This window comes from Trichosurus vulpecula (genome assembly GCF_011100635.1).
Source record: "Trichosurus vulpecula isolate mTriVul1 chromosome X unlocalized genomic scaffold, mTriVul1.pri SUPER_X_unloc_5, whole genome shotgun sequence".
Classification (NCBI taxonomy): Eukaryota; Metazoa; Chordata; class Mammalia; order Diprotodontia; family Phalangeridae; genus Trichosurus; species Trichosurus vulpecula.
The window spans coordinates 433,018-456,660 of NW_023494381.1; the positions used below are offsets into that span (position 1 = coordinate 433,018).

At 44.2% G+C, this 23,643-nt stretch overlaps 1 protein-coding gene across 1 annotated transcript in view; it reads left to right on the top strand.

The window, feature by feature from the left end:
• The window catches only part of LOC118833235 (inner centromere protein-like), a 111,545-nt gene that overhangs the window by 35,126 nt on the left and 52,776 nt on the right, over window positions 1–23,643 (top strand). Inside the window, exons 19-26 of the mRNA XM_036740599.1 lie at window positions 2,942–3,074; window positions 3,200–3,323; window positions 4,599–4,673; window positions 5,600–5,643; window positions 7,203–7,257; window positions 7,493–7,570; window positions 16,018–16,132; window positions 17,537–17,644. Coding sequence (XP_036596494.1) covers window positions 2,942–3,074; window positions 3,200–3,323; window positions 4,599–4,673; window positions 5,600–5,643; window positions 7,203–7,257; window positions 7,493–7,570; window positions 16,018–16,132; window positions 17,537–17,644 — 732 coding nt within the window. The remainder of the gene's footprint in view (window positions 1–2,941; window positions 3,075–3,199; window positions 3,324–4,598; window positions 4,674–5,599; window positions 5,644–7,202; window positions 7,258–7,492; window positions 7,571–16,017; window positions 16,133–17,536; window positions 17,645–23,643) is intronic.

Genomic DNA, 23,643 nt, shown 5'->3' on the forward strand with positions numbered 1-23,643 from the left:
TTGAGTGTGTGTATTTTATTCCCTCTTTGAGCCAATTTTGATGAGAGTAAAGTTCATTCATGCCCCCTCACCTCCGCCCTCTTCCTCTCCACTGTAAAAGCTTTTTCTTGCCTCTTTTATGTGAGATAATTTACCCCATTTGACCTCTCCCTTTCTTTCCCCCAGTACATTCCTTTTTCACACTGTAGTTTTTTAGACATCATCCCTTCATATCCGTCACATCTCTATCCTCTGTCTATATATACACCTTCTAACTACACTAACAATGAGAACGTTCTTATGAGTTACAAATATCTCCCCATGTATGAATGTAAAAAACAGTTTAACCTTATGAAGTCCTTTATGATTTTTCTTTCCTGTTTACCTTTTTATGCTTCTCTTGATCCTTGTCTTTGAAAGTCAAATTTTCTATTCAGCTCTGGCCTTTTCATCAAAAAATGTCTGAAAGAACTCTATCTCATTGAATATCCATTTTTCCCCTGATGATTACACTCAGTTTTTCGGGGTAGGTGAATCTTGGTTGTAATCATACCTCTTTTGCCCTCCAGAATATCATATTCCAAACCCTCTGATCCTTTAATGTACAAGCTGCTGAATCTTGTGTTCTCCCTATTGTGTTCCACCATAGTTGAATTCTTTCTTTCTGGATGCCTGCAATATTTTCTCCTTGATCTGGGAGCTCTGGAACTTGACTACCATATTCCTGGGTGTTTTCATTTTGGGATCTCTTTCAGGAGGTGATCGTTAGGTTCTTTCAGTTTCTGTTTTATTCTCTGGTTCTAGAATATCTGGGCAGTTTTCCTTGATAACTTCCTGAAAGATGATGTCTAGGCTCTTTTTTAAATCATGGCTTTCAGGTAGTCCAATAATTTTTAGATTATCTCTCCTGGATCTATGGTCCAGGTCAGTTTTTCCAATGAGATATTTCATATCGTATTCTCTTTTTTCATTCTTTTGGCTTTGTTTGATTGTTTCTTGATTTCTCATAATGTCATTAGCTTTCATTTGATCATTCTAATTTTTGAGGAACAATTTTCTTCAGTGAGCTTTTGTACCTCCTTTTCAATGTGGCCAGTTCTACTTTTTAAGGAGTTTTCTTTTTCTTCAGTTAATTTTTGTGTCTCTTTTTCCATATAGCCTAGTCTGTTTCTTTGAGGTATTATTTTCTTCAGTAATTTTTTGTGTCTCCTTTAGCAAGCTGTTGATTTGTTTTTCATGATTTTCTTGCATCACTCCTTTTTCTTCCCACTTTTTCCTCCACTTCTCTAATTTGATTTTCAAACTCCTTTTTGAGCTCTTCCATGGCCTGAGAACAACCCGTGGAGGCTTTGGATGTAGGAGCTTTGACTTTGTTGCCTTCTGCTGAGTGTGTGTTTTGATCTTCTTTGTCACCAAAGTAAGTTTCTATAGTCTGAGTTTTTTTCTGTTGTTTGCTCTTTCTCAGCCTATTACTTGACTTTAACCCAAAGTAGGGCTTTGCTTCCAGGGTGGAGGGTGTACTGTCCCTGGGCTTCAAGGGTTCTGTGCAGCTGCTGTCAGAGATCCTTCTAGGCACCTGTAAGTTTTCAGTTCTTCCAGAGTGGTATGATCGTCAGGAGAGGTGTTTACTCCACTCCTGGCCTGTGAACTGGTCTGGAGTGACCTCAAGCACTCTTTCCAGCACACCGTGAGGGAAGGAAGGGAGATAGGAGCCGAGTTCCCAGGCATGTCACTTGTTGAAGGGACTTTCTCCCTGGAGAAATGGGGAGGAAATGCCCTCTGGCAGCAGCAGCTGCCCCCTTGTAGGCTCTTTCCTTGCCCTATTCTTGGAACTCTGTGGCCTTTGGGGAGCTGGCAGTGATGTCCTTGTGGAAAACCTTGGGTTCCTTGTGCCACCATGGGGGGAGCGATCCCTTACTGGTGTCTCTGTGGTAAGTGGACTGCGGGAGACTGCTCAGAACTGGAGGGGTTTCCAGCCCTAAGTTCTGTCAAAGGGAGGCATTCCCTCCATGGCATCCTGACAGGTGGTTGTCTGTCTAGCCTTTACTGGAACACCTCAGAGCATGAGGCCTCACTACTTCACAAGGCAGTTTGTTACATTTTTGAATACCTTTACTGTTTGTAAAAGCAAGGGTGGCTCTGGTTGTGGGCATGATGCTCACACACGGTAGACCCAAGTAAAAGTACGTTGAGTTAAATCAGAAAGCTCCGTTTCGTGCTCCTTTTGGCCTCCTCCTAATTTTGATCCCTGCTCTCTGAGGCCGAGCAGAGCGCAGCTAACTTGTGGGGCTGCCTTCCACTCAGAGTGGCAGGCTCAGTTATTCTCAGGTCCCTGGGACTGACCATTTGGCTACACCACCAGACTAGACTCTGCCCATGGCTTTTCGGGGGTCTGAACACTGGCTTTCTGTGTCTTGCACGTGTGGTCCTGGCTAAGCCCCTTCCCTCTCTGGATCGTGGTGCCCTGATGTCACCTGGGGATATCTTCACTATGTCCATCAAGAGAAGCCAAGGCAGACCCCAAGCCTGGAGTCTGGGCGTTCCAGGATGGCTTCTGTACAACCACTGTGGGAGGGTTGTAGATGAAGGATAATGAGCCCATTTTACAGATGACGGGTCTTGGATCTCAGAGAGGGGAAGCAGGGGTCCAAGCCCCCCTAGCCAGTTACTTAGTGGCCATGCCAGTCCTGGGAGGCCACACTGACAAGAGGCAGGGTGCAGCACTGGGCAGTGACCCCCTCTTCCTTTGGCCCCGTTCATGTCAATAACATTTGTTACAGCATGTGGAGAGATGGCTGACCTCACACCCGGGTTCAAGTCCTGCCTGGGACACAGCCCCCTTTTGGCTCCAGGCAGTTGGGGTGGGGGGAAGGTGGGCCTCCTACGGGAAGGGGGAGGGAAGAAGGGAGTCTGGGAGACCCAGGCCTCTGCTGGTGCCTGCCTGTTCCTTGCTCCCTCTCAGCTGGGCGGCCCTTCCCTCCTCAGGAGAAAGAGTGGCACCTGAAGGAGGAGGAGGAGGCGCCTCTGCTGAGAAAGCAGAAGGTACAGGAGGACCAGGAGCAGGACAATTGCAGTCACCCCGAGGAGGTGAAGATGTGAGTGTCTGCCCCCTGTCCCGGCCCCTCCCGCTCCTTGGCCCTGTGGAGGGGGGGACTGAAGGTGGATGGAGGGGGTTCTCCAAGCCCAGGAGGTGTCCTGTCCATTCCTCCTTGTCCCCCAGGGAGCAGGAAGAGCATCTTGAGAAGGTCCTGGAGGCCTGTGAGGAGGTGGAACAGCTGGAGGTGGAGAAGCAGCAGCAGCAGTGCCCTGAGCAGCAGCCAGCTCAGCTGGAGGAGGAGCCAGATGTCAGGGTGGCCCTGGATCTTGGGCTGGGACATTCCAGGAAGCCCCGGGCTGGGGGAGGGGATGGAGGCCCAGGGAGGCAGGAGCAGAGCTGTCCATCCTCAGTCCCCGAAGGATAAGGGCTAAGACAGGCCCCTTGTGCTGGGCCTCAAGTCTGGAGGATCCGAATTCAGATTGACCTCAGCACTTAATGCCCTTGCAACCCTGGGCTAGTCACTTAATGGCTGCCTGCCTCAGTTTCCTCTTCTGTAAATTTCCACTTGGGTCCTAGAATTGTTGGTAAGGAGCCAGTAAAGTGACCCAAGCCAAGCACTGTAGAAATGCGGTTGTCACCATCATTCTTCCTTGGCATGGGGCAAAGGGGGAGGGCACGGATAGAGAAACACTCTTAGCAGCTCTCCACCCTTCCCACGTGGACAGCAGGAAGAGGTGGCTTCTGCGTGGGATGAGTGCTCCCCCCCGGCCTGTTCTTTTCTGGGGGCCAAGCCCAATTGTTCTCTACCCAGAATATTCATTCCACACTCAGACATGGGGCATTTTGGAAATTTGGATTCCACAAGGAAGGCTCATGTACTGTCATTGACTTAGAGCTGGAAGGGCTGGGGTTGGCTCTGCTCTGCCCACTTCACCCCCAACCTGGCCTGTGCTCCCCTCCCCGGCCTGCCTGACCAGGTGCCCTCTCTGTCACACCTCCAGGAGGAAGAAGAGGGAAGGAACCAGGAGCAGCTGGAAAAAGAGGAGGAGGAGGAGGAAGAAGAAGAAGAAAAGGAGGAAGAGGAGCTTCTGCAGAAGGGGGCCAAGGCCCAAGGGACCGGGGAGCAGCAGGAGCAGCAGCTGGACCTTGAGCGGGAGCAGGAGAGGCTGCAGGCGTTGTGGTGAGGGCCTGGCTTCCCTGCCTATGGGTGTGTGTGTGTGTGTGTGTGTACGTGTGTGTGTGTGTGAGTTTGTGTGTGAATATGAGTATGTGTGTGAGAGAGAGGCAGGCTGTGAGATTGTGAATGTGTGAAAGGGACTGGGTGTGTATGTGACTGAGAGAGACTGAGTGTGAATGAGATCCCAGCAGACCCCCGGGGGCTTTGCCAAACTCTGCCTGGGGTAGGGGGTGTGTGGGAGATGTTTGGGACTGCATTTAATTCTAGGCCTGTGTCTTGGCTCCATTGTTTACTCTCAGGATGGCTTGGAACCCATCTCTTCCCTCCTACAAGACTCAGTTTCTTTTCCTGAAAAGTGGGGATGATAATTAGGCTCATGCTGTCATGCTGGGCCCTGTTCCGTAGTTGCCCACCACTTTGGGGGAGCCCGAGGGCGCGCTTCGCTGGCAGAGCGAGGCCATGGAGATGATGGATTTTCAGGTCAGGGAGCAGTTGGGGTCATGGAGGATCTGCATGATGCCCCAGACAGACCCTGTTCTGCTTCATTCTTCCTTCACCGTTCTGGGCCCAGCTCATTGTCTTCCCGAGGAACTGTTTCTCCTTAGTTCTTAGAACTCCAGAAAGTGCCTTGATCCCTTGCACTCAGTACATAGCAGATGCAAAGTCAAGGCCTTTTTCCTTCATTTGTGCAGGTAACCACTGGGGTGACTATCCACCTGTATGGAATCCTCGGGGAACGATGGATTCTTCTTCTACTTTGTTTCCAGTGTAGGCAGCTGGGCCCATCTCCTTCACTTTTTTAAGGTCTCACAACAATTTTGAGAGTGTACATTTGCAGGTATTATCCCCACCTTGCAGATAAGGAAACAGGCTTGGACGAGTTAAAAGACTTGCTTATAACACCCGTAGTAATTGTGGCAGAACGATTCAAGCCCAAGGAAGTGTTTATTTTTATTTATGCGTTTTAAAAGTAAGTTTTATTAATGTTTGACAGACATGCTCCCCTTCCTGCACCCGTTGCATTCTTCTTTGTGTGAAGGAAAGGTAAAGTGCACCGACCCCATGTGGGCAGCATCGTGCTGTCCCCTTCCCTGCAGCAAAGGGTGAATCCTGGGAATGAGAGGGATCATCAGTGTAGCGGTTCAGTTCATTGTCCTTTCCTTACGCTTTCCAGCTGACACCACTTTGTCATCGTGCCCCATCTTCTCCTGGCTCTCCTTCTCGGTACCAGGTCATTGGAGTTTTCCCACATCTTCCTGAATGTCTCATTGGTCATTTCCTGCTGCAGGATCATATTCTGTTACATTCATAGATCACAATTTGATCAGCCCTTCCCCAGTTGCCTTGTTCCCTCTTTGGTAGATACTCCCACCATGTCAGTGTGGCTCCAATCTCTCCCCTTGTAGCTGTGGCCTCTCATTGTGGCTGAGAGCCCTCTCTGTCTCCTCAGGTAGCACAGCTGGGCCCGGGAAGTTAAAGAATTAAAAAGAAACTCGCTAGAGAAATTGTTAAATCTTTTCCATTTTTCCATCTGTTTGATGTTTCAGCCTTAGTTGCTTTCAGGATGATCTGCTTACTTGGGGTCTTCAGCCACATCTGGTATAAGCTTATTTTCCTGTTGCTTTCTGAGGAAGCCCTGCTCCTAATTAACCTTCCACCCTGGTCCTCCATGAGGTTTTACAGATCACTTTGTATTTTTAGCTGGCGTCTCTCCACTTGGAGAGGAGATCAAGTGTGGACTTGGGTTCCTTTTACAGAAAAAACTTCTGTAGGAAAATGCTTGTCCTGTACACTTTGCACTTTTTCCCAAGTTACTAGTTAATTTAAGACAGAATTGCTTCAATTTTGTGCCATGTCATCAACAAGTTGGTCTGCCTGTACCCAGGTGGGAGAGGCATCTCCAGGCCTGTCACACAGTCAATCAATAACCCCTTGTTTTCTTGCTTTTCTAGGCTTCCCTTGACTCCCGTGTTTGCATTTCAAAGTTGGTACTCAGCTCTGGGCTTTTCGTCAAGAACATTTGAACATCTTCTACTCTATGCAAGGTATATTTTTTCCCTCTGTAGGATTATTATACTCAGTTTTTAAGCCAATCTCTTGTCTGATTCTTTGGCTCATTGAGGACAGCCTGTAGCATTCTGGGAGGCAGTGGCAGCTACAACCCTTTTAACATTTTGGACTCTCAGAAGTCAGAGGATGAGGTGGGAAGGTACAGGGAAAGAGGAGAGATGAGGTAAAGGCAGGTTATGTAGGTTACATATCACTTCATACACACTCATCTAACACACATCATTTGTAACATGTGGCCCCATGTACACTGAGTGAGGCACTTTCTACACTAAGTTCCCTGCTCAGATGAAATTACTGGTCCAGATATTAAATTACACCCATATACTTACATGTATATTTGTGCATCTCTTACATTAGTCATTTCATTTGGTTTCAAAGCACTTGACACAGGGTCTCATTTGATCTCTGAACCATCTCTGTGAGGTCTTCCAAGTGCATTAGTTGGGATCCTGAGCCCTGGGGCCTATTCAGAGGCCTGTAGAAGGAGGGATGCTCTGGCGGGAGCCAGTGTCCACTCCCAGCTCTGTCAGCATATGTCCCAGCTTGGAATAATGGATGAAATGTATGTGGTGCTGGAGAGAGACACAAGGGCTTAGACATTTAGGTTCCACTTTTCCTCTGTTTGTGAATGTCCTTGGGAAAGATAGAACAAAAAAAAAACAGTTCAATTCACTGAACATTTATTAAGTGCTTATTATGTACAAGATACTGTTTCTAGGTACTAGGGGTACACAGATAGGAACAAACTAGACCCTGCCATCTGGGAGCTTACATTCTACTGGCTTCCTTCCTGATGCTGTTTCTCCTCTTTAAAATCCTGAGTCCTATTGCCAACAGCAGGTGGAGAGTGATGTGTGGAGCCCTGGGGATAGTGGCAGGTGGTGCTGTGGGGTGGGTTTTCCTGCTGGTTACTGACGAGCTTGGGCTCTTGGATTTCAGGGAGCAGCAAGAGAAGGAGAGATTACTGAAGGAAGTAGAGGAGAAGAGGAAGAAGGTGAGGCAGTGGCAGGGGCGGGGGGGGTGGTGCCCAGGTGGGCCTTGGTCTCCTTCTCTGTGCACTGACATGTCCTTGGTTCTGGCTGCAGCCATGCCCCTTCTCCCTATGGCCCATTCTGAGGCTGCTAACCTGGTCTCAGGCTTTTTCTGGGAACAGGGCAGGAGGTGGAAGGCAGTACCTTGGGCAGGGGGGTCGTGGTTTTCAGGACAGAAATGTTCTGTGTTGGCCCCAGGAGGAGTGTCAGTACCAGGAGCAGAAGGAGCTGCTGGAGGAGCAGAAGGAGGGCAAGAACATTGCAGCTGCTGCTGGGGTCAGTAACAAATTATTGTGTGTGTGTGTGTGTGTGTGTGTGTGTGTGTGTGTTTATGAATTAGTTTGTTTATTTTCACTTTTCAACATTCACCTCCATAATATTTTGAATTCCAAATTTTCTCCCCTCCCCCACCCCAAGATTACATGTAATTTGATGTGGGCTCTACATATGCATTCATATTGAACCTATTTTCACCTTAGTCATGTTGTAAAGAAATAGAACCAATGGGAGAAACTATGAGAAAGAAGAAACAAAACAAATCACCCAAAGAAAAGGTGAGCAAATAGTTTGCTTCCATCTACATTCAGACTCCCAAGTTCTTTCTCTGGATGTGGATAGCATTTCATAGTGTTCTCCATCTCTTGTTTGGTCATAAATTCCTCCATTCTCCACAAATCTGACAGGTAAACTATTCCTTGCTCTCTTAATTGGCTTATAATATCAGCCTCTACATCTAAATCATGTACACATTTTGACTTTATTTTGGTGTGTGGTATAAGATGTTGGTCTATGCCTAGTTTCTGTCATACTACTTTCCAATTTCCCCAGAAGTTTTTGTCAAATAGTGAGTTCTTATCCCAGAAGCTGGAGTCTTTGGGTTTATAATCATTGACTCCTGTGTCCTGTGTACCTAAACTATTCCAGTGATCTGCCCCTCTATTTCTTAGCCAGTACCAAGTAATCTTGATTATTGCTGCTTTATGATACTCTTTAAGCTCTTGTATGGCTAGGCCATCTTCCCTTGCATTTCATCTCGTTAATTGGCTTGATTTTCTGGATCTTTTGTTCTTTCAGATGAATTTTGTTATTTTTTTCTAGCTCTATAAAATAATTTTTATTGCTAGCTTGATTGTATGGCATTGAATAAGTAAATTGATTTAGGTAGAGTTGTCATTTTTATTACATTAGCTCAGCCTACCGACGAGAAAGTTTTGTTTCTCCAGTTATTTAGCTCTCACTTTATTGATGTGAAAAGTGTTTTGTAATTATGTTCATATAGTTCCTGGGCTTGTTTTGGCCATTAGACTCCCAAATATTTTATGATGTCTACAGCAACTTTAAATGGCATTTCTTTTTCTATCTCTTGCTGTTGGGCTTTGTTAGTATTATATAGATATACCGATGATTTACGTGGGTATATTTTATATCCTGAAACTTTGCTACAGTTGTTTATTATTTGAAATAGTTCATTTTTCATCTTTTTTTATTAATTAATCAGTTTATTTTTAGTTTTCAACATTTGCTTCCACAAGATTTTGAGTTCCAAATTTTCTCCCCATCTCTCCCCTCCCTCCACTCCAAGATCACATGCATTCTGATTACATCTTTTCCCAATCTGCCCTTCCTTCTATCACTGCCACTCCCCCTTATCCCCTTCCCTTCTATTTTCCTGTAAGGTAGGATAGGTTTCTATATACCATTGCCTGTATATCTTATTTCCCAGTTGCATGTAAAAACAATTTTTAACATTCTTTTTTTAAAACTCTGAGTTCCACGTTCCCACCCTTCCTCCCTCCCCACCCACCCTCATTGAGAAAGTAAGCAATCTGAAGTAGGTTATACATGTGTAGTCATGCAAAAACACTTTCATAACAGTCATGTTGTGAAAGGCTAACTATATTTCCCTCTCTCCTCTCCCCTCCCACTCCCCATTTATTCTGTTTTCTCCTTTGACCCTGTCCCTCCTCAAAAGTGTTTGCTTCTGATTACCCCCTCCTCCCATTTGCCCCACCTCGATCATGCCAACCTCTCTTATCCCCTTTCCCCCTACTTTCTTGTAGGGTAAGGTAGATTTCCATACCCAACTGAGTGTGTATGTTATTCTCTCCTTAAGCGAAATCCAATGAGGGTAAGGTTCACTCATTCTCTCTCACCTTCAACCTCTTGCCCTTTATGGTAAGAGCTTTTTCTTCGTCTTTTATATTTCAAGTAGTTTTATACTTGATTCTCTAGGATTGTCTAAGTATATCATCACATCATCTGCAAAGAGGGATAGCTTTGTTTCTTCTTTGCCTATTCTAATTCCTTCAATTTCTTTTTCTTCTCTTATTGCTAAAGCTAAAGTTTCTACTACTATGTTGAATAACAGTGGTGATAATGGACATCCTTGTTCCACCCTTGATCTTATTGGAAATGCTTCTAGCTTATCCCCATTACATATAAGACCTGCTGATGGTTTTGGGTAGATGCTACTTATCATTTTAAGGAAGGCTCCATTTGTTCTTATGTTCTCCAGTGTTTTTTTAATAAGAATGGGTGTTGTATTTTGTCAAAAGCTTTTTCTGCATCTGTTGAGATAATCATATGGTTTCTCTTAGTTTTATTGTTGATACGATCAATTATACTGATAGTTTTCCTAATACTGAACCACCCCACATTCCTGGAATAAATCCTACCTGGTCATAGTGTATTATTCTCTTGATAAGTTGCTATAATCTTTTTGGTAATATTTTATTTAAAATTTTTGCATCTATAATCCTTAGGGAAATTGGTCTATTATTTTCTTTCATATTTGTGTCAAAAAAGAATTTGATAAGTATTCCTTCTTTGCCTATTTTCCCAAATAGTCCGTATAGTATTGGAATTGTTTTTCAAATGTTTGATAGAATTCACTTGTAAATCTATCTGGCCCTGGAGACTTTTTCCTAGTGAGTTAATTGAGAACTTGTTCAGTTTCTTTTTTCTGAGATAGAGGTCTTGAAGTATTTTACTGGCTCTTCTGTTAATCTGGGCAATTCATATTTTCATGAATATTCATCCATTTCACTAAGATTGTCAAATTTATTGGCAAAATTGGGCAAAACTGTTCCTAATTATTGTTTTAATTTCTTTTGTGTTGGTGGTGAATTCACCCTTTTCATTTTTGATACTGGTAATTTGATTTTCTTCTTTCTTTTTTAAATCAAATTAACCAAAGGTTTATCAATTTTATTGGATTTTTCATAAAACCAGCTCTTGGTTTTATTTATTAGTTCGATAGTTTTCTTGATTTCAATTTTATTAATCTCTCCTTTGGTTTTCAGTATTTCTAATTTGATATTGAATTGGCAATTTTAAATTTTTTTCTATCTTTTTTAGTTGTGTGCCCAATTCATTGATCTGTATCCCATAAGTTTTGGTGTGTTGTCTCATTCTTGCCCTTCTCATGGATGAAGTTATTGATTGTTTCTCTGATTTGTTGTTTAACCCACTCATTCTTTAGGATTAGATTATTTAGTTTCCGATTAATTTTTAGTTTATCTTTCCATGGCCCTTTATTACATGTAATTTTTACTGCACCATGATCTGAAAAGGATGCATTTAATATTTCTTCGTTTCTGCACTGGATTGTGAGGTTTCTATGCCATAATACATGGTCAGTTTTTCTTTAGTGCCATGTACCACTGTGAAAAAGGTATATTCTTTTCTATCTCCATTCAATTTTCTCCAGAGGTCTACCATATCTAACTTAATATCTGTCTATCTATCTATCCATCTATGTATCTATCTATCTATTTTAGTTTACAAGATTCAGTTCCACAAGCTTTTGAGTTTTACATTTTCTCCCTCTCCCCTCCTCCTTCCCCAGAACAGCATGCAATCTGATACAGGCTCTACATATACGTTGATATCAAACATATTTTCACATTAGTCATGTGGTAAAGAAGAATTCTAACCAATGGAATGAACTATGGGAAAGAGAAAAAAAGAAAGAGAACAAATAGTATGCTTCTGTCCTCGTTCAGACTCCAAAGTTCTTTCTCTGGATGTGGACAGCATTTTCCATCGTGAGTCTTTTGGGGTTGTCTTAGATCCTTGCATTGCTGAGAGAGCTAAGTCTATCAGAATCAGTCTTCGCACAATATGTCTGTAACTGTGTATAATATTCTCCTGGTTGTGCTCCCCTCACTCAGCATCAGTTCATATAAGTCTTTCCAGGTTTTCCTGAAGGCTTCCTGCTCATCATTGCTTATAGCACAATAGTATTCCATTTCATATACCACAACTTGTTCAGCCATTCCCCAGCTGATGGGCATCCCCTCAATTTCCAATTCTTGGCCACCACATAAAAGCTGCTATAAATATTTTTGTATATGTGAGTCCTTTTCCTATTTGTATGCTTTCTTTGGGATACAGCCCTAGAAGTGGCATTGTTGATTCAAAGGGTATGCACATTTTATAGCCCTTTGGGCATAGTTCCAAATCCTTCTCCAAAATAGTTGCATCAGTTCACCACTCCACCAAGCATGCAGTGGTGTTCCAATTTTCCCACATCTTCTCCAGCAGTTATCATTTTCCTGTTTTGTCATGTTAGCCAATCTGATAGGTATGATGTGGTACCTAAGAGTTGTTTTGATTTGCATTTCTGTAATCAATAGTCATTTAGAGTATTTTTTCATATTACTATAGATATGTTTAATTTCTTCATCAGAAAACTGCCTGTTCAAATCTTTTGACCATTTATCAATTGGGGAAATATCTAACTTTTTCTTAAATTCTATTCATCTTCTTAACTTATTTCTTGCTAATTTTGTGGTTAGATTTATCTAGTTAAGAGAGGGGGAAGCTGAAGTCCCCCACTAGTATGGTTTTGTTGTCAGTTTCTTCCTGTTACTCCCTTCACTTCTCTTCTAAGAATTTGGATGCTATACTACTTGGTGCATATATGTTTAGTAACGATATTGCTTCATTTTCTATGGTGCCTTTTAGTACGATGTAGTTTCTTTCCTTATCTCTTTTAATTAAATCTATTTTTCCTTTTGCTTTGTCTGAAATCAGGATTGCTCCCCCTGCTTTTTTTTTACTTCAACTGAAGCATAATATATTCTACTCCAGCCTTTTAACTTTACCCTCTGTGTATTCATCTCCGTTTCTAATGTGTTTCTTGTAAACAACGTATTGTAAGATTATGATTTTTAATCGATTCTGATATCTGCTTCTCTTTTATGGGAGAGTTCCTCCCATTCACATTCACAGTTATGATTACTATTACCATTCTTTCCAACCTATTTCCCCCTGTTTATGCTTTTCTTTCCCCTTTCTCAATTCCCCTCCTCAAAAGAGTTTTGCTTTTAACCACCACCTCTCTCAATCTGCCCTCCCCTCTATCACCTCCCTCCCTTTTCTTTCCCTTTTCCTTTACTACTTCTTTCCTCTATTCTATCCCCTACTTTTCTTCCTCCTTTTCCCTCCAACTGCCTATAGGACAAGTTAGATTTCTATATCTAACTAAGTATGTTGCTCCCTCCTTGTGCTAATTCCAATAAGAGTAAGGTTAAACAGTGCTCATCACCCTCCCTTTTTACCTCTACTGTAATAGGTCTTTGTGGTTCATCATATGATGTTATTTACCCTTTTCTGCCTCCTCCTTTCCTCTTCTTCCATTACAATCCCTTTTCTTCACTTAATTAGGTTTTTTATCATCACATCAAAGTCAACTTAAACCGACCTCCTCTGTCTATGTATTTCCCTTCTAGACATCATAATAAAGTTACAGTTCTCAGGAGTTATAGGTATCATCTTCCCATGTAGGGATAAAAACAGTTTACCCTTATTGAATAACATGTTTTATTTTCTTTCTTGGAAGAGGCTCTCTAGGCTCTTTTTTTCATCATGGCTTTCCGGTAGACCAATAATTCTTAAATTATCTCTCCTGAATCTATTTTCCAGGTCAGTTGTTTTTCCAATGAGATATTTTGTGTTTTCTTCTATTTTTTTGTTCTTTTAATTTTATTTGACTGATTCTTGATGTCTGATAGAGTCATTAGCTTCCAGTTACCCAATTCTAATTTTTAACAAATTGTTTTCTTCAGTTGGCTTTTGTACCTCCTTTTCCATTTGGCCAATTCTAGTTTTTAAGGAGTTGGCCAGCACATAAAAGCTGCTATAAATATTTTTGTACATGTGGGTCCTTTTCCCATTTGTATGGTCTCTTCAGGGTACTTTTTTCATTTTGCCAATTGTATTTTTAAAGGAATTGTTCGATTTTTCTTCTACTTCTCTTATTTGCCTTTTAAAATCCTTCTTGAGCTCTTCCAAGAAGACTTTTTGGGCTTGAGACCAGTTCATATTCCTCTTTGAGGTTTCTGGTGTAGGTATATTCACCATGTTGTCCTCTCTTGAATTTGTGTTTTGATCTTCCCTGTCACCAAGACACTTCTCTATGGTCATTTTTTTTATTTCTTGCTTTTTGCTCATGTTCTTTGACTTTTTTCTGGCTTTTAAAGTTGATCTATGCTTCTGGGGCACAGGGGACACTGACCCAGGCTGTGTACTAGGGGCCTGGTTACTAGCTTTGTGTGCTGGGGCCTCAGGTGCTGGCAGCTGGAGGCTGTAGGGGTCTGGTAGCTTACCTGGTGCTGAGCTGGGGCTGGTGGTGGTGGCTGGTGTGTGCTTGGTGTTGACGCTTGCCTTCTCCTCTACCCTGGGGCTCAGGATCTCCCATTCATCCTGAGGTAGAACTTCCTGCTGGCTTGCCAGGACACCTCCCATCCTGTACTCATCTCCTTCAGCTACAGCAAGAGGGACCTTTCCTGTTAATCCCCCTAGCCTCCCGAGCTAAATGACTGCTTCTCCCCATCTTTGTACTGGATCCACTGTTTCAGGATTTTTCCCGAGGCCATAATCTATGGGTTTTTCAAGGTCTGTAACGGAGGGTGAGAGTGACTTCCTGCATACTCCTCCATTTTGGCTCCTGTTAGTCCTCAGTAACAAATTCTTGAATGTAACAGTGGATATGCAGGTGAGGCCCCATCTGCGGCTTCTTTGCCGCCCCCCCCCCTTCTTACCTGCCAAGTCCATACAGGTGCTAGGAGGTGTGACCTGCCCAGAGCTATAGAAATGCAGCAGGCTCCTGGGAGGCTCTTAGGCCACTAGCCAAGCCCACCCTGAGTCCTTTTCCAGTGCTTGGGACAAATGGTCATCTGCTTGAGTACCTCTCAGGGTCAGGAAAACCCTTTACTTGCTAAGCCAGCCTGTTGTGTTTTTGGACAGCTCTGGTTGTCAGGAGGTGCCCAGATGCCCCTGACTCTGTCCTCAGTGGCCTCATCTGGGTGCTCGCCCTGCACGGACAAGGAGAGACAGGCCCAGTGTGTTGCCTCTCAGTCTTCTCTCCTCTTGGCTCGGTGGCCCCAGGTCCTTTGGCATTGGATTGCCCTTTTCTGGGTGTGGCCTGAGCCTGGGAGGGGGGCAGAGGCCAGAGGCCTCAGTACCTCCTCCTTATTTTTGGAAGCCCTGCCCACCGGCATCTCTTGGGGTATTGTTGGCTCTCTTCCTGGCTTTCTGGGGTGCCATGTCATTCAGCTGACCCACCCTGAGCTTTCTGTACCCTGCAAGCCCTGGGCCCTTTTCACATGAGCTACTGCCTAAGTACACCTCCCACCCTTCAAAATTGCATTTTTTGATGGCTTGGCATGGTCAGTACCATGATCAGTACAGCCCAAGGCAGTGTCTGAGACCAATGGGAGCCAATGACAAAACAGTGAGAGAACACTGGATTGGGGTTCAGTTATCCGTGTGGAGCATCTACCATGCGATTTCTTAGCTTCTCTGGGCCCCAAGGGTCTCTTTTGCAAAATGGGGCAGAGGGATGGACTTAATGACCTCCAAAGACTTTTCCAGCTGTGAAACTCTGAACCTCCCCAACTTTCCGTGAGCCTGGAGGAGGAGCAGGGAAAGAAGGCCTTGCCAAGAGTTACTCAGGGAGGAGGGAAAGCCTCCATTCTGGACCAGCCTGGGGAGCCATGGGCTCCCCGCCAGCTACCACATTCACCAATGACTGTAGGCTCACCTCAGCCCAGGCTGTGCCTCAGTTCCCACTGTACGTGGTGGTCAGGACCAGACTCCAGTTTCCATGCCCTGTACTGATGGTCAGCTTTTTCCAATAAGCAGATAGTCAAGGCCAAGGGCTCCTGGCCCCTCAGAAGTGTCATCTGGGGTTTAGCTACTCACATCTAGATGAGAATGTCTCCTTCTTCCCCCATTATCCTCAGTGATTGGTCCATGGTCCATGAGGAGATGATGATGCCCCACTCACCCAGGGCCAGCTTATGGAGGAGAGGTCCACACATTCCCAGAAAACCAGCCCTCAGGCTCTGCCAGGCACAAGACAGACTCCTTAAAAACAGTAACTTCTGCTGACATAACTGACTCTGTAAACATCCTCTCCTCTGAGACTCACGGAAACCTTGTGCTAGAGGCAGTGTGTGGATTATCCATATATTACTAGTTAAGAAACTGAGCCTCAGAGAGGTGGAGACATATCCTGAGTCTGAGTCTTGGCCTATGGCCACTCTGGACCTCGGTCTCCCTGGTGGGGTGGGATGGGGGGAGGTTTGGACGGGATCATCTCAAAGGGTCCTTCCAGCTCTGGCAGCCCAAGGTGCCCTCCAGTGTGCCAGGAAGAGCTAGAGGTCTCCTTTCTTCTTTGAAATCTAGTTTGAAATTCTTATGAAATGATCCCACAGGACCCCGTGGGGGGCCCCAAGATCAATCCAAACAACTACGGGACGAATTTGAATAGTGAGGACTCCACAGATGTTGAGACCCAGGCCCAAAAGAGTACTCCTGCTTGGGCCCAAGGTAAGTGTGTACTTACCTCTTTACAAACCACCTCTTTACAAACAACTTACCCATTAGATTGGACTGGAGTATCTTGAAGGAGAGCAACAAGTCTAGAAAGGTAGGCTGGGGGCAAGTTGTGAAGCTTGGGCGTTACATGCCAACAGAAGCTTATGTTCGATCTGGAGGCCAAGGAGGGAAGGGATGTGTTCAGCCCTGCTGGGCTTTAGAAAAATCCCTTTGTAGTGGCATGGAGGGTGGGTGGTGGTGGGGAGAGACTCGAGGCAGGAGACCATTTGTCAGGGCACTGCACCAGTACAAGTGAGTGGCTGCCACAGTAGGATTGATGTCAGATAAGGTAGAAATGGAAAGTATAAGGTGTGGCTATTGATGGACCATGTGGGATGAGAGGGAGGGAGGAGTCGGGTAACACTGAGCTTGTGAGCAAGGTAGCAGTGCCCTCATCAGTAAGAGGGAAGTGTAGATGAGGGGAGAGAGAGAGATTTCTGGACGTTTGGATATTCTGAGTTTGAGGTGTCTATGGGACATCCAGTTTGAAATATCCAGTGTTCAGTTGGTGATTTGGGGCTGACACTCAGGAGAGAGGTGAGGGTTGCATACATAGCTTTGGGAGTGATCCATGTAGAGTGGTAGTTGAATTCCTGAAAGCTGAGGAGGTCACCCAAGGAGATTGTAGAGAGGAAAGGAGAAGGGGGCCCAGGACAGAGCCCAGGGGATACCCATGGTTAGTGGGCATGATTTGGACATAAACTCAACAGAGAAGGCTGAGAAGGAGAAGCAGAACAGGAGAAGGTGCCTAGTAGCACTCTCAGCAGCAGAGAGGTCAGGACGGGTGCCAGTCAGGGAAGGATTGTTTGGTTTGGCAGTTAGGACGTTCCTGGGGGCAGCTGTGGTTGAAGGATGAGTTGGAAGCCAGATTGCAAGAGCTGAGGAGAGGAAGGGGGCAGTGAGAGTCTGGCTTTTTAAAGGAGTTGGGCAGAGGGAGGGGAAGAGAGACAGCAGGGCTAGCACTCCTGAGGCTCCTTCAGGGATGAGGGAGACCAGGGAAGCAGCCCCACTGGAGAGGGGAAAAAACTAGAGAAAAGGGCCTGGGATCTGGGCCCCTGGAGAGGGCTTGGCCTTACAGAGTGGGAGGACCACCTCTTCATGGGAGATGGGAGGACAGGAGAGCCTGGGGCCTGAGGTCAGGGGCCTTAGAAGGGGAGAAGGATAACTTGGGGAAGAGGGGGCAGGGGAGGAGGAAAGTTCTCAGCTGTGAGGTCTGGGCGTATGGGGGTGATGTGGGACGCTTGAGGAGAGAAGGGAAGGTTTGGAATAGCCTTGAGGGGAGAGTCACCAGGGCTTGGGTGGCATCTCCCTGTGAGTCCACTTCTCTGGCATAACCCCTGACTCTCTCCTGCCCAGTGACCCAACTCAGCCAGAATCTCATCAGTCAGTACTACCAGGCTCTTGGTGTGGACCAGCCCAGTAGGCCCTTCTTCATTCCAAGGCTCACGGATATATTCAACAAGAGTAAACCGAAGGATCAAACACCTAAAACAACTCCAAAAGACTCATGATTGAAGGAAACTGTTGGCTCTCTTTTTCTGTTTTGTTTTGTTTTTTTACTTTCTTATTCTCCCATTTGTTCTAATTCTTCTATCTAACAGGACTAATGTGAAAATATGTTTAATAAGAATGTATATGAGAGCCTATATAGGATTGCATGCCATCTTGGGGAGGAGGTAGGGGAGGGAGGTGGAGAAAAATTAAAACTTATTGAAGTGAATGTTGAAAACTAAAAGTAAATATAAATATAATTTATAAAGTTATATATTAATATATAATATATAAAAATAAATGCTTTATTTTAAAAAAAGAGTAAACTGCTTTACCCCAAGCATACCAGCTCTGCTGACTGGCCTTCCCCCACCTCTGCCAGGAGCCTAGCCCCTTGTGGGCCTGTCCTAAGCCCTGAAGAAACCCTGAGGAGGGGCCGGGGAGGCCCCTCTTGGCTGTCCTATGGATTTAAGGTGACTGTATAATTACAGATTTTTAGTGTAGGCAAACAAAAGGTCAGCTTGGACCTTTCTAGAGCTGGGGCTGCCAGGCTGCAGTGGGACCTGGGTCTGGGGGCAGCCCAGACCAAGACCCTGAGAAGCTGTGGGCAAGCTACAGCACCCCCCCCCCCACCTATATACATAAGTGCTAGGTAGCTAGTTTGAGTTGGGCTCCAGAATTTTAAGTGTAGACTAAAAAAATGTTTTTCTTGGGGCATGATGTAGAGTTCTTGCTGTTGGGGAGGTTCTTGGTTCTTTATCAAAGATCTCTGGAGCCAGGCCTGGGTCAGCAGCAGGTGAGCTGGTAGGAAACATGGAGTCGTGGGCTTGAGGTGGCCAAGTTCAGCAGGTGCCTGAAAGTGAAATGTCTCCTTAGAAAAACAAGTCAAATGGAGAACAGTTTGAGGAGAAATAATATAAGCATAGTGGGACCTTAAAAAATAATGAAAAAAAAAGAATCTTGATGCAATAGTACAAAAAATTATGAAAGAAAATTGCCCTGAAGCTCTAAAAAAAGAAGGCAAAGTAGAAAAAGAAAAAAAATATCCACTGATCACCACCTGAAAGTAATTTCAGGAGAAAACTTAGAGGAATTTCAAAGCCAGGTTTCAAAGCTTCCAGGGAGAGGAGAAAATTTTGGAAGCAAAAAGAGGAAAGCAATTTAAATATGGAGCTATAAGCAGGATTGTACAAGACCTAGCAGCTTCTACCTTGAAGGATCATAGATCTTGGACTAAAAAATTGTGTAGAGAAAATACCCATATAAATTGATAGTGAATATGTGAGTATTCATGTAAGTAAGAATAGAGAGAATGATCATGAATATTCACAAGGAGATAAAATGTGTAAGTGATAGAAATGATTTTTTTAAAAAAATGACTTTTTGCACATAGGAATGAAGAGAGAAATTGAGTAATTGTATGTATGAATATATTCTCTGTTTTCATATGTATGAGCTATATGTATGTATATTATTTACATATTCATTTACACACTTAAGTTGTAATCTATAGGAAGTACACTATAGTCTTATATATGAATACATATAGATGAAGATAGAACATCTCTAAATGACATACACAATTTCTTTCCTGTAAATAGGATGATACATTCCTCTCCTCCCTCTTTCTCTCTGGATACGCATACATACATACGTGTGTGTGTGTATACATATACATATACATATACATATACATATACATACATATATATATATACATACATATATATATATGTTTTTAGGGTTATAAAGAGTCATTCAGCACTCAAAAAGAGGAACACAGAGAGAGAGAGAGAGAGAGAGAGGAAGATTACTGCTGACATGAATATAGAAAGGAAAAATTTAAGCACTCAGGGATAAGAATATACAAAGCCCAGTGGTTTTGAAGAGGGGAACAGAGGGACATTTGGACAAACAGCAGAGGGTCACTGGGCATCGGTCCTGGTCCCTAGTGCCCTCTCCCTCTGCCCTACTCCTGGAATGGTCACTGTCAGGAAAGCCCACTGGCAGCTCTAGGCATTTGTAGGGGTGGTGGGGGAGGGGAAAAATGAGCCTGAAAGAGCATGGGGGGAGTGACGCTGACTCCAGGCAGAGGGATGTGGGGGGGTTGCCTGTTGGGGGCCAGTGGAGGGATGGGTGGTTGTTGTGGGAGGGAAGCTTCTGCCTCACTAAAGTGGTTGGTGAGGTCACTGGCCATCGGCCAGTTGGGGATCCACCTTGCGCTCTTTGGCTGGCAGCTTCTTGAAGACCTCTAGGGCTGGAAGTGGGTATCTGTGAGGTGAATGATGCCAGAAGACAAGCCCAAAGGCCAGGAAGGCCCATGGTCCTAAGCATGGGAGACAATTGGCCAGGAAATCCATGCCCCAGACCCCAAGACTCCTTCTCATGGTAGGGAAACAGTCCACATCTGGTCCCTTTTGGACCTTGCCCTTCCACTCCCTCCTGGGCTCTGAGGTCTGACAGTCCTTCTGGGATGGGGTGAGGTCACCTCTGCTTCAGGAGGCAGGTCTAGGAAGAGACATGGGTTTTATTCCAATCATTGGGGTTAGAATAAGTGCAGAGCTTGCTAAACAGAGGCTGTCCCATGAAAAAAGATGAGAATAGCAGGGTTTTCTCAGCTAGAGTTGGGTGCTAGTTTACTAACATGGCAGGGGTGGAGAGAGGATGTATGAATGTGGGAGTAGAGTCTGAATGCTGTTGTAGTTTGGGTGGATGGAGGGTTAAAAGAGACATCAGAGGTCATCTGGTCCAAACTCCTCATTTAAGAAAAAGGGTGGCAGCATTTAAGGGGAGGGCAAAGAGCCAGTAATCCACAGACCCAGACCCTGAAAGCAGTTCTCTCTTGCCTGCCAAGAGAGGCTGCCTGACTTAAACCTTGGCTTCTTCTTCCTCTGACAGCCAAGCTTCATGGGCTGAAGGTCCCTGGGAAGGCACTCCCCAGAAGCTGGTGGTCAGGTTCCCCATAGAGCTAGGGGTACTGGGCATCTTCAGTTAAGACTGTAGGGTTAAGTGAAAAGCAAACTAAGCCCCTCCACCAGCACTGCCAACAACAGCTTTGGGGGAGCTTTGGATGTAGAGTTAGCTGGAGCAGCTAGAGCTAATCCCAGTCTTTTCCTCAGTGGGAAATAGGGAGAAGGGCCCCTAGCTGCTTCACTAGAGCTCAGCTCAGGATCCACCTTGCCCATATGGTTTCCTGGTACCTCTCTGAGAACCTTGAGGGCTTGGAGTGGATATCAGAGAGGTGAAAGATGCCAGCGGGCAAGCTCCAAACCCTTAGCATTTTAATTGTACCCTACCTGGTTAGTTTCATTATGTACTAGTCTCCTTCAGGTACTTCACTGTAATTACCTATTTATTGTTCCTCCCACATGACACTTAATTTCAAAAAGTCTCCCATGACTGGCACAAAGTGCCTGGCACATAGTAGGGGATCAATAAATTTTTATTGAATTGAATTGAAAGTAGATGTATAATAAAAGCTTGTTGACCTATTAATTGCCATTGAAGAACATAGCAAAGTCTTTCGCTGACATCTCGTGTTCAAACAGGATACTGAAGTTTACTTACAAGACCAGGAAAAGGAAAAATACTTCAAATGTCATCATTTAATGACATCAAATAATATCATCATTTCATGGTTACTTTCTATCTCGTGTCCAACTTCCAATATTCCACTCGGACGAATGAAGAGAATCTACTTTTACTGGATTTGAACCTGTGGGGCGGTTTACTCCTGGTTAAGGGAATAAGAATGGAGCTAAATGAAGTCCTGCATTTATGACAGGAAGTGAGTAAGGAATTCCTTCAGCGCAAATAGGAATTCAGGCCAAATCATCAGTATCAAAATGACCTATGAAACTCTTCATTATAGCAAAGGTCATCTGATATAGGACAAGAATTCATAGCACTGGAGACACCACTCAATTGGCTTCACCCTTCAGTGTACCAGCTAATCAGGTAAGACACTGATATTACCAGTTCACAATGGCAATATTCAGAGCAAATAAATATAGAAATATAGGTGATCTTGGTTTTGACAGCAATTTATGAAAGAAACGTTAAAAGTTTGAGTGCAAAGTGACCATCATGAAATCAGGCATGGAGGTAAATATTGGCACTGGTCAGCAGGTCTAGTAAATAAAAAAAAAAACCACAATAACCCTGGGAGTATACAAATCAGATAGTAAGCGAGGCTACAGCTGTAGTCATTATCCTCAGTAAGCGGTAGGGCTGGGATTCCAACCTTGATCCTCTACTTCCAAATGCTAAATGGAAGACCATCCCTTGTCCACTGTCCTGCTCCATCTGAACAAAGCCATCTCTCTCTCTCTCTCTCTCTCTCTCTCTCTCTCTCTCTCTCTCTCTCTCTCTATGTCTCTCTCTCTCTCTCTCTCTCTCTATGCTAGATCTACAGCTGGAAGAGACCTCAAAGGCCATCTACTCCCATCCACCTATTTTTAGAGGAAAAGAAACTGGAAACCACAGAGGTCAAGTGACTTTTCTGAGAGCACACAGCTAGTACATGTCTGAGGCAGGATTTGATCCTCCATTTTCCTATCTTGAAATTCAGTGATATATCCAGTATAACCTGCTGCCTTCTATTCTCGCTTCTCACTAAGCTACCGTCATCTCTCTAGAAGTTCTAAAACTAAATGTGTAAGGAATGAGTTGGGTTTTTTGATGTTAAAGGAAAAATAACTTCCCCCAAATGGAAAGGTTTGTTTATTAAGCACTCAGTAGATCCTTTTTGGCCTGAACTGAATTCTTTGGCTTCCTGTTTACATAAATCCTCTATGCTGAAGGTGTCACTTCTTTATTCCAGTTTTGCCTCTTGCTCATATGAAAGGTTTGAAAGCATTTATAAAGCAGTTTAGGTTATGGGATAGTAACAGATATAAAAATCATCATTTCAGCACTGAAGATGACGTAAACCTCCTGTAAGCATCCTACCATGGAAGCAATTAATTACAATAATAGTCATTTATACATCAGAGGGGGCCTAAGTTGACATGGTAGCACTGACATTCTGTGGTTCTTAGGAAAATATTCTCTCTAATGGAGTCTGATGGGAATGCATCATCTCCTTATCATTGAGCTCTCCGTATCAGAGGAATTCCACAGTATTTTCATCAAAGAGCAAAAGACAGACTTTCTATAAAACTTGGGTCCCGGGTAATCTTTTCCCAGATAATCTCCTTCTTTCTACAGCTACTTTGCTAAGGAAGCAGAATAATGTAGCACATGAGCCCAGTTGCCCTTTGCTGCCAGGTGACTAGTCTCAAAACACCACAAAGCCACTGAAAATAAATCTGCTATGCTTAGAAAAGAGCTGATGTGAATTTCAACAGAATAGTTTGTTCTACTTCCTATTCCATGATCCCACAGGGGACAGAAGAGGAAAGAAAATCTTCAAGAACTTTGTCTATGTGGAAGAGTTGCTACAATTAACTAACACTTCTTAGGATCAAAAAATTTGAGAAAGTGCTGAGGAGATGATAGCCAAAATAAATTTTAATTATCAGCTCTTTGTTCATTGGTTTTTAAGTCAATGCACTCTAGAACCACCCCATTTGTTGAGCCCTTACTGCCTGTCCAGCACAGGGCTACGGTCTGTGGAGAGGGGAAGGTAGAGAATGGGACAGAGGAAGGTTGAATATTAAGGAAACAGCACTCCATGGAAAGCGTTGTTTCAATTTGGCTCCCAGAAATTAAAGGGCTTGCTCTTTAGTTCTCCTTCCCATTTTCCCTCACCTTGGTGTCACCAAATTAGGAATTGCTTTTTGATAACAACACTCCTTGCCTTGTCACAGAAAGAGGAAGTGGAGATTGGCAACTGGGCCATTTTGTGATAGAATGTAAAGAGCTTGGATTTGGAGTCAGAGAGGCTTGGGTTCAAATCCTGCCCTGTCACTGATGGCCTGTGCAACCTTGAGCAAGTCACTTAAGGCCTCTGAGCTTCAATTCCCAGATCA